The sequence below is a fragment of the Rissa tridactyla genome, chromosome 3, assembly GCF_028500815.1.
Source record: "Rissa tridactyla isolate bRisTri1 chromosome 3, bRisTri1.patW.cur.20221130, whole genome shotgun sequence".
Taxonomy (NCBI): Eukaryota; Metazoa; Chordata; class Aves; order Charadriiformes; family Laridae; genus Rissa; species Rissa tridactyla.
The window spans coordinates 31,715,078-31,724,944 of record NC_071468.1 but is presented as its reverse complement, the minus strand read 5'-3'; the positions used below and the strand labels follow the sequence as shown (position 1 = coordinate 31,724,944).

The following is a 9,867-nucleotide window of genomic DNA, read 5'->3' as shown; positions in this document are numbered from 1 at the left end:
CCCGCCCACGCACTGGCCCCGCCCCGCCAGGCGGGAAGGCGGTGGCCTCGCCTCCGCCCCCGCGCCCCGGAAGCGCTTCTGCCGGGCGGCCCGGAAGTGGCTGTGGCGGCTCGGTGGTGTGAGAACCGGCGTTATGTTCCTAACGGCGGCGGCTTGTGAGCGGCGCAGGGAGGAGCGGGGCCGGGCGGGCGCTCGCGCGCGCGGGGGCGGCGGCGGCGTTGGAGTCGGTGGCGGCGCCGCCACCTGCCCTTCAGCTGCTCTGGCGGCGGGGCCTGCAGCTCCCGGCGTGCTCCGCGCTGCCTCGTGGCGGGGCAGCCGTTGGAGGGCGCGAGGCTGGGGCCGTCTGGCGGGTTTCCTTGAGGGGACGGGGCCGGCGGGGGGGGGGGGTCGGGGCCGGCGGGGGGGGGGGGCCAGCGGCCGGGGAGGGTGGGTTGTGCAGGAGAGGCCGGCGGGGGGTCAGCAGGCAGAGCGCTAGGCCCAGTGGCAGGGGGAAGGCGATAGGAGTGGGACCGGCCCGCCCTCAGAAGCGAGGTCGAGAAACTTCAGCTCTTTCTCAACGGGAAGCTGCTGGAGAGAGTGGGGCGGTGGCAGGAAGGAGGTGAGGAACGTGCCCTTCGACGCATGTGGGTGAGCTCTGGATGTGGCGAAGGCAGGGTGCGAGAGGAGGCTGGCCTGAAGCTCATGAAAGCCTGAACAAGAGTTGCTCAGACAGAATATAGAGAAGCAATTTTTAAAAATTTTGTTTTTTTGTTTTTTTTTTTTTTTACATTTATGCTGTAGATTTATGATTACTTTAAATTCACTGACAGAAGAAAAAGAACTCTGCCTATTTCATCCTACGTGGTGGGTTATGGGCCTAAAGCCAGCCATGTGAGAAGGTTAGCCTCAACCAAGAACAGCTCTCTGGTCCGGTTCACTGTACGGCCACACAAACCTTTGCGTTGGCACTATAGCAGGAACCAGAGCAGGGGTGGGCGTGAGCAAGTAGGGGAGAGTGGGACTGCAGTTTTCACCAGCAGTGTTAGTTCATACCTGCCTTAGCTGCGTGTTCGTCTAGTGGATTCATATTCAGCGTTGAAGCTTTATGTTGAAAACATCTGGAGGCTGCAACAAGTACAATCTGTTGCGCTAGGCGCTGCGCTTGCACAGACACTTGTAAAGGCGGTATGATGGAAGAAAGAGCAAGCAACTGGGAGCACATAGATGGAAGGATGTGGGGCATTTTTTTTGCGACAGTAAATCTCTTTGCACAATCTATTTGGGGCAATTGCAAAGACAGGCAGTGGAAAACTCTTAATTTTTATATTTTGCTTAAAAGGGAAATCAGATAAAAAGATAATGTTTCTTCTTTTTTTCCTCTTTTTCATGCTCCAAAAAACCAGTGGCCAAGAGCAAATCTAAGTAAGTGGCGTTTTCCTCACCAGTTTTTGATTTCTGCTACCACTCCGTATCTTCAAGTGATTTTACAAAATATTAGGCTTCTCTAGACTTTTTTGATATGCAGTCCTTGTGTCTAGCTGCGTCCTCTCTGTCCTTCTGCATGTGTGTCTGTTCACAGGTAGGTACAGAATGGTGTGGAAATCCCACTAGGTTCTAAAAATGTAGCAAAGGCAGGTTTTGTCTTATGGGTTGTCGCGTTGAGCTGAGCTGTAATATCCAAAGAGCCCTGCGTAGGAGAAGCATGCTTCCGTGCTTTATGATTAAAGAGAGGCTATAAACTACCCACATAATCTTCCTCTTGTCTACCTTTCATATTTTTTTAGCCGAGGAGGGCAAGCTGAGGTACAGAGTAGGTCTTTGCTGTCTGTGGGATGGGCTTTGGGTAGGTGCTGTGAACCTTTCTCATAGGCAGCATGCAGAATGCTTCACGCTTGTAGCACGTTGATACATGAGGAGTGGACAGGGTGCAGTCAGTGCTCTGGGCCTCTTGATTTGCCCTATAGTTCAGCTCAGCCGAGGTGGTAGTGGGCACTGAAAGAAAATTAGTCACAGTCTTTTGACCTGTAAAGAAAGCTGATGTGTGTTAAGAGTTGGAAAGGAAGGAATAACTACTTTCAGCACACCAGTAGTCTTACAGTGTGGATGCAAGGAGACAAGATCATGTGGAGAGAATGACTTGCATCCAAAATACTATCTGTAAGAAAATTAGTTAGACAAATCCAAGGGGCTAAACCGATATGTTTCTGTGAATACATTCCTGTCTTCTCATTCTCAGAAGTTGTATTCTGTGCAAATGTATTATATTTGGTACTGCACAACCTCAGGAACTATGGCCTTTGGTAAGTTTTCTGTTTTTTAAGAATCAGCCCCCAACAGAGCCAGTACCAACCAATTGCTGGGTTTGAAGAGATTCTTCTGTTACAGGATTTCTGTGCAGTTATCAAGGTTTTAAATTAAGAAAGCACGTCCCAAGTATGTGCCTGTCAGGGAAGAGAGCAGTTTGACGTCTTCACGTTCTACTGTTATGTGTTCGCAGAAACAAACACAACAAAGCAGATGTTTCCGCGAGGTGAAAAAGTAGCTTATAAAAATGGTGTTACTAATGTTAATGTAGTGATTTGGTTTTTTCCCTCCCCTCTCCTTTTTATTCCTGATTTTCCTTTCTCTGTTCTTTGTATTCCCACAGGTACTTCAGGAATATGTTATCTCCTTATGTTATATATCCTTCTGTGCCACCCTTGGGTTTTCTCCCCATGTCCCAATAGCTTTCCACTGTTCTTTTCTGCCTCTGCTCTTAGTTACCTTTCTTCATTGGGCAGCAAGCTTTCTGAACAAGGTGTATTCTTCAGAAAGGACTTGGCCTCAGAATATGTGGTGCACAAGAATTTCAGGACCTGGTCATACTGATACCACTGATTCCCCCAGAAAGGGGAAACTGCACAGAGGCTTTGAGGAAGTGGGTGAGGTATAGGGGAAGGAGTCTGTGTGGTTACTGGTGCTATACATTACACCTGCAGTAGTGTACAGAACAGGGGGACAGTAATCGGGGATAACCTCTAGACTACGCTTGGTTGGTTGGTCTGCAGGAATCTATTGTTTTTCTGTTTATTTTGAACTCAACAGTAAATTAGATTGCAAAGCTGAAAAGGGAGAGCACAATGAAGTACACTGGTCAGAGCTGCACCAGTGAGGAAGAATGGATGCCTCTTCAAGGTTAATTTTGACGGACCATTTTGTATTAGAAGCAGGAAAATCAAGGAAAATGAATTGAATTCCCATGTGCAGAGATGTATCCATCTCTTTATTGTAATGGAAGAGAAAGATGTAATTTGCAGACTGGTTAAAGGGCTTGACCTTTCTTTTGAAACTTCAGAAGGTGCCCTGTGTCTGGGAAGTTGCACAGATCTCAGCATACTTCCAGGGTCAGGGGGGTGGTGTCAGCTTTCTCAGTGTCCTGGCTTGCCCAGCTCCCAGGGACACCGCAGCTGCTGCCAGTCCACCCCACAAACCGGGAGCCCACTGGAGGGGAGGGGCTTCCCATGGCTGGGTTAACATCAAGCCCTGTATCTCTAGTGGGACAGACAGTGAGACAGTGCCAAGGGGCCTTGCTTCTCCTTTTGCATGCCTCTTGTTCCATCCTATCTGCTGGGGTTCCTCTCTGCCTGTGGAAGTGATAGTCTGTGATACAATGTTATCAACAGCCTGAACATCTTTAACTCCTGTCATCCTTCCTCGCTTGCCATTATCTTTTCAGCCGTAGTGACTCAATTGTATGCTGATTCTTCCCCCCCCCCCTTTCTTTCTTTCTTTTCTGTTTTTCTTCCTATCCCCTCACAGTTTTGTGGAGGAGCTACTTCTCTCTGAGCTTGTATTCTGTTTAGGAGTTATTTACTTAAACTTGATGCTGGAGTTTATGGTTTATAGTGGGCTCTGTGTCTGTGTTAGAAATTTAACATATAGTATTGATGCTCCCATCCAGAACATCATGAAATTGAAAGGCACTATCTTTTGTGATTCTGCCAAGTTGTTTATGCTAAAAGCTTGTCTGTTTGGCCGTGCCCTGGCAGACACATGGTGGGCCGTTGCTGTGTGCCTGTGCACTGACACAGAGACATTTCTTGTGCCTTTAGGTACATTCTGGTGAGGATGAAAAGTGCAGCCGAGACAGGCTTCTGTTTCAACATCAGGAGACTCCGACTGCAGGAAAAACTGGTCCTGCTGAGATATGATCCCATTGGTAAGAGAGCTTAGGGAAGAAGTCAGCCTGCTTTGTATAAGCTTCTCAGATTGTGGGGGGCAAAAGATTTGAATATAACAGGATTTTTCCCATCTAAGCAGAATATGTCATAACATGTTTCATACTCAGATGATTGTACAGTTGCTGTTCTTCATGACATTCCAGTGGGAAGTAAACCTTACCCTCATTTTACAGATTGTGGTAGCGAAACAAAGTAATGACTTGCCTGACACATCAGAGTCTTTGATGACAGCCATGCCACATGTCAGTGGCAAAGCAAAGTGACACAGGAGTTCTTTCACTCTGTTTCTTTGTGTGGTTTGCTAGACTGTGCTACCTCCAACAAGCAGCCACGAAGTATGCATCAATAGAAATGTTCTGTTAAGCTGCCATGGGTGCTCTAGACAATAAATTTTAACCATCACTTACAAAATGGACTCTTTCTTTTAAAGAAATAAACACAAGGTCCTCCTCCTCCACAAATGATGCCATTCTCCAGATGACAGTTTGTGGGTTCTTTTATGTTCCTCTGGTCCTTGCAGATTTTCTCAGTTTAAGAATCTGATTTTTTGGGGGGGTTATAGCACTTGTCAAACTGCATTTTGCTCACCAAGCTTTTGAAAGGTGACTAAGAGCTGAAGTTTCTGGGGCAGGAACTAGTCTGTAGTTAACATTAAAAAGCTTAATTTTATGTTAAAAAGCTGAATTTGGGGAAACTTAGAATTTAAACAAGACCATGCTAGAAATAGCATGGTGGAGTGAATGCAAAAACCACGTATTTAAATCTATAGAATGAAGAAATGTGTTAAGCAGCTCTAAGTAGATAACATCATGCATGGCCAGTAGTTATGTGGTTCAAGCTTATATGTTCTTATAATTTTGTGTTCTTGTTAGATGACTAACCTTTTCATACTCAGATCTAACGGTACAGGAGCTTTATGGCAGGTGAGAGAAACCACCAGAGCAGCAGTATGCTCTAATCAAAGCACTCACGCTGACAGAGGTTGTGGCTCTCCTTCTCAATTCCATACAGAAGGGGAATCAGAGATCACCGGCATTATTTTCTTGAATAAGAAAAGTTTAAATTACTGCATCGAAACATTGTGCAAAGTGATCCTCCAGAAGCTTCGCAACTTGTAGGAAATGCAAAGAGAGTGGAGAGCTCAGGCTAAGTAGAGCTTCTGTCGCAGAACATGTAGTAGGTTGTTGAAGTACGAAATTGGAAGTAATTAGGAAAAAAAGCTCTGATCTTTGTAGCCTGTAGTAGAACACAAGTGAGAAATTGATGTGAGAAAGTGCTGCATGTGTGAAGGGAAGTAAATTTGAGTCTAGATACCAACTCACATCAGGAATATGTTAGGAAGCATTTTCACTTGGCATGCATTTTCACCTTATGTTTTGTACTTCTCAAAAACCTGGGACCTCCACAGAATGAATCTTTTTAGTGAAGTAGTGGCAGTGGTGCCCAAGTTTCACTACCTCCTAACTGCAGCAACAGAATGCGTTACTAAGTTGCAGCATTTCTTAAAGCGAAACTTTTATGTGGAAGAAGAGATTTTGTTATTGTGTGAATTGCTCTTGCGTAGCTTTCAAAGGAATTCATATGATGAAGTTCTAGCGGAACAGTGGTGCCTTTCAAAGGGCATTGTAAAGCTTTGCTTTGATTTTATTTTTTTTTTTATTATTTTTTTTTAGTAGTGCATTGGCTATGCTTAACCCGTAGCTGAACTGACTTTGCTAAAATCAGGTGTTGGAGGCAGGGTCAGTTTGTGCCTCATTGAGAGATCCACAGGACGCTTCGTTAACTTTGCAGTCAGTCTGTGAGACTGACTAGATCCAGCTCATCATCTGTAGTTGTTTGGGCTCTGAAGTTGAAGAGTAGTAGAAAGCAGTAAGAACCTATTTTTGTCCCTGCATCGAGTAGCTGTGACTCAGAATAGTCACACAGAGCAGCTGTTGAATGTTTTCAGCCACTCAAATCCTGATACTTATTTTCACAGAGGTAAAACGGACCTCTTAAGAACTAAAAATTGCATGTGGTAAAGTGAAAGCACTACTAAACTCCTTCAAGAGCTGTTTAACAGCAGCACCGTGCCAGTCAGTTGCTCCACGCTCATCTAAGCAGCGAAGGCAGCCAGGAGAAGGGGATGTAGGCTTGTTGAATTGCATCTTAACACTTCAGGCTTTTTAACAGATTCTTTTTTTTTCCCTATAGCAAAACAACGTGTCCTCTTCACAGAGAAGAGAAAAATCCGCTCTATCTGAACAATGACTGGACTTGATTTATGCATGAGGAGAGGACAGTTTGGGGGGAGGACAGGGTGAATGCTGATTCAGAAATCGAGCAACATGGGCTGAAAAGAGAGGAAATGAACTGGGATCACCGTCTCCTGTGATTTGAAGGCCATTGTGAATAAAACAATGTAGAGAGAGAAAATTCTTAATGTCTGGACATAGATCATCACAGTAACATTTATTTATCTTTTGAGTTATTTTTACAGTACTCAATTAAAAAAAAATTAAATAGCAAATCCCATTGTCTGTGTTTTCCATTGTGAAAGAGGCTGTAATCTTCAAAGGAACTATTGTTTTATAAGGCAATAAAAATTAACATTTTCCACAGCAGGAATTCAATGGCAGGATTGCAAGTTTTTCTAACCTACCAGCCACAGATTCAACAGTAGTTACCACAAATTGGTGTCATTCCTTGGAGGGGTAGTGTTGCACCAGCTCCTTCCTAGGAAAGGAAGAAGCAACGGGAACCTGGTGAAATGAGATGAGCTTTTGGATAAGCTGTGACTATGGCTACAGGTCTATGTTATTTTCAGTCAGGTAAGTAGGATGGATTTTTCACTCCTGGATTTTTGTCAAGCATGAAGAAAGCACAGGGCCAGAGTTCTCTGATACTTGTGGAAGATTTTCTTTAATTAGCTCACCTATGTTTAGAGCCATATGGCTAGAAACATTTTTCAAAGTCTACCTCAGTAGCACTCTTGTCCTCTTTGTGGTTTGAGGGACCTTCCACAGTGTGGCAGAGGGCAGCGCCGCAGCCCGCATCTGAGGCACAGGGGAACAGATGGGCTGGGGGGCTGGAGGTACGGTGCTTTGTTATGAGCCAGACGCTGGCCTTGGTGGCTGCAGCCAAGGGCTGAAGTTGCAATCTCAAAGCTAACGCTCAGCTTCACGTGCTGGCGTGGCACATCAGAAGTTCTGATTAAAATCAAGGTAAAATATCACCAGGAGCCCAATAGCCTCCAGATGTTTTGCTGTAAACTTTGTGTAGTTCAGTGTAGCGCATTGGGTGGGATGGCCACGAGCCCAGTGGCTGTGTGCGGGGCCAGAGAGACCTGCCGTGCTGCGTTTGAAAGACCCACTGCCCCATCATACTGTTGTAGAACACGAACTAACAGGATTCCTCAAATAAGAAGCAAAGAGACTTTCCTGGTCTTTCCAGTCAGCAGAGGAGAACCTCGGTGCAGTCAGGAGAATAATGCTGTCTGGGATAAGATAAAATCAGTACATTGAGCTAGACAATGTCAATTAGAAAAGGTCCTGAGGCAAGTCCTTCCTGTAAGGATATGAAGATTGTGTCCCTGATGCCTGGACGCTCACTGATGCGACGCAGTTAGACTTCCTGATCATTTCCTCCATGGCTAACTTGGGATAGTAAGCCAGGTAGAAGGCCAGTGCTCCCACAAAACTGTCTCCAGCTCCCTAGAATAAAATAACAAAGAAGTTTAAGCATATTTGCACAGGGAAACGATTCAGATGCGTTTACTGGAAAGACGAAAGTTGCAGCACTGATTGCAGGAGTCAGGAAATTGTTCAGGGGTTGAGTTCAATTCACTTTTGTATTCCTGGGAAATTCTGCCATGTTAAACTAATGGCATGATACAACCTTTGTGCCCAGCGCTTGACTCAAGGTATGCATTATAATATGGCTTAAACTTAAAGGAAAAAAAGAAAAGCAGCTACAGTTCAGCAACACGCTGTTATAGACATTGCTTTTGAAACTTCCTGTTGTTGGAGTGTCCAATTTTGATTTCTCAACCTGAACATTTCATTAAAGCTATTTTTCTCTCATTTAACTTCTGTTTTTCATAAAGGGCAGTGGTAGAAGGGACAGAGAAAAGGGGAAAAAAAATAAGCCGTGTGGCTTGTGGCGTCTGTAAATTCCTAATTGCAGAACGATACATTTTGATGCCTCCAGAACTTAGCTGTTGTTCATTAAAAAGGTCCCACTAACGAAGGTCTATGCTATGTCTGTCGCATAAACCACCCTTGCAACAAGCTTTGCTGCCTCTGCTGAGTTTGACTGCGGGGGGGGCAGAGGACAGTGGCATTCACCTGGAGCTCTGGCCCTCTTGAGTTACCCGACCCCAGGCTGTCTCTCCCAGGAGAGCTGCCTGATGCTCTGCGAGCCCTTAGCAAACAGGGAACGTGCCATCTCCGGGCGGGCACTGGCTGTGTCCCGGCTTGCTCTGACCCTCTAACCCAGAGACCACTAGATCTCCTCCGATCAGCAGGGGATAACAACTGTTCGCCTCCTGAGTGCTCCCGAGTAACTGTTGAGTGTCCTCAGCAACTGGCAAAATGAATCATTTTTAATTTGATTTGCTCACTACATTCCACAGTGTCCCTTCCCCCTCCTCCCCTAAAACTGGCTTGATTTCTAAGGCTGGACTGATAACAATTCTTGTTGATACCGTAAAACTGGTTCTAAGGTCCCCTTTTTTTAATCATACTTTTATATCAGTAAAAGTGTTACACTGGACACACTGCTAATATCGTACTTAATTTAAGAACCAGCATATGGATTACCTCCCCTGAGGGGTTTTACCTCTGAACTTGTAATAAATAGGCCCCAAGAGTCATGGGACAGGAGCAAAAGGCCTGGAAAAAAGTTAGTTAAAATAGCCGAGCAAAATTTCTAACTGGAAGTTAAGGCTAGGAAGTAATTTTCCAATTTTGAGTTCTAGTGCTTCTCAGCGTTAAACTCCTATTTACCCTAAAATCAGCTGCATATAATATCATTCCGGCAAAAAAATACCATTTCCACAGAGATCTGTAACAAGCAACTGGCCGGGCAGAGCAGCGTGGCCATTGCAAGGGAAGCCTAAAGGGGGTGAGCGCAGCATACGGGTGCCCTGGCCGTGCCTCCTCTCCCTTGCCGGGCCTTGCCACAGCAGCTGTTTGCACTGGTGTTGCCAGTCGGGAAACTCCCTGCTTAACTCTCGCTAAGCCTGAAGTTTGGACGCTGTCTTCCATCGCCTTCACAGTGGGGGTAGGATGGAAAGCGTCGCCTGGCAAAGTACATGTTAATTAAGCCGTACCCCGGCATGCAGCTGTAGCAGCACCTGTTTCAACAGTTCTGTATTCCTGAACATACCAGGGGCAGGTGAAGGTTTTTATCAATTTCTGTTGGGCCTTTGTCTTTCTTCTGGTTTCCAGAGTGCTCCCACAATGGCAGGTGGAGCAGGAGCAGGTGACTGCTAGTTAAGCATTGCCAGTGTCTTTTGTCTGATGCATAATACAAAAATCTCCGGCCCGTCTCAGAGCTTATAATCTAATCGGCGCATGATTAATTATTAAAGCTATTTTGGCGCTGCTGTTACAGACAGAGGTAGAATTTCAGCAAGCAGATCTGTTATGCTGGAGCTCCAGCAGGAAGAACTTGTCATTTTTACATC

The 9,867-nt window shown here is 45.6% G+C and overlaps 2 protein-coding genes across 3 annotated transcripts in view; one reads left to right on the top strand and one right to left on the bottom strand.

Annotated features, from left to right (window-relative positions):
* Positions 1-26: 26 nt before the first annotated feature.
* MRPL33 (mitochondrial ribosomal protein L33) lies at positions 27-6,708 on the top strand. The gene is made up of 4 exons (XM_054196549.1): positions 27-155; positions 1,383-1,401; positions 4,071-4,177; positions 6,393-6,708. The coding sequence occupies exons 1-4, from the start codon at positions 134-136 to the stop codon at positions 6,440-6,442; spliced, it is 198 nt and encodes a 65-aa protein (XP_054052524.1). The 5' UTR covers positions 27-133; the 3' UTR covers positions 6,443-6,708.
* Positions 6,632-9,867, bottom strand: part of RBKS (ribokinase) — a 69,653-nt gene continuing 66,417 nt past the window's right edge. For both annotated transcript variants that reach the window (XM_054196547.1, XM_054196548.1), the window contains one exon: positions 6,632-7,891. In XM_054196547.1, coding sequence (XP_054052522.1) covers positions 7,718-7,891 — 174 coding nt within the window. In that variant the 3' untranslated portion in view covers positions 6,632-7,717. The remainder of the gene's footprint in view (positions 7,892-9,867) is intronic.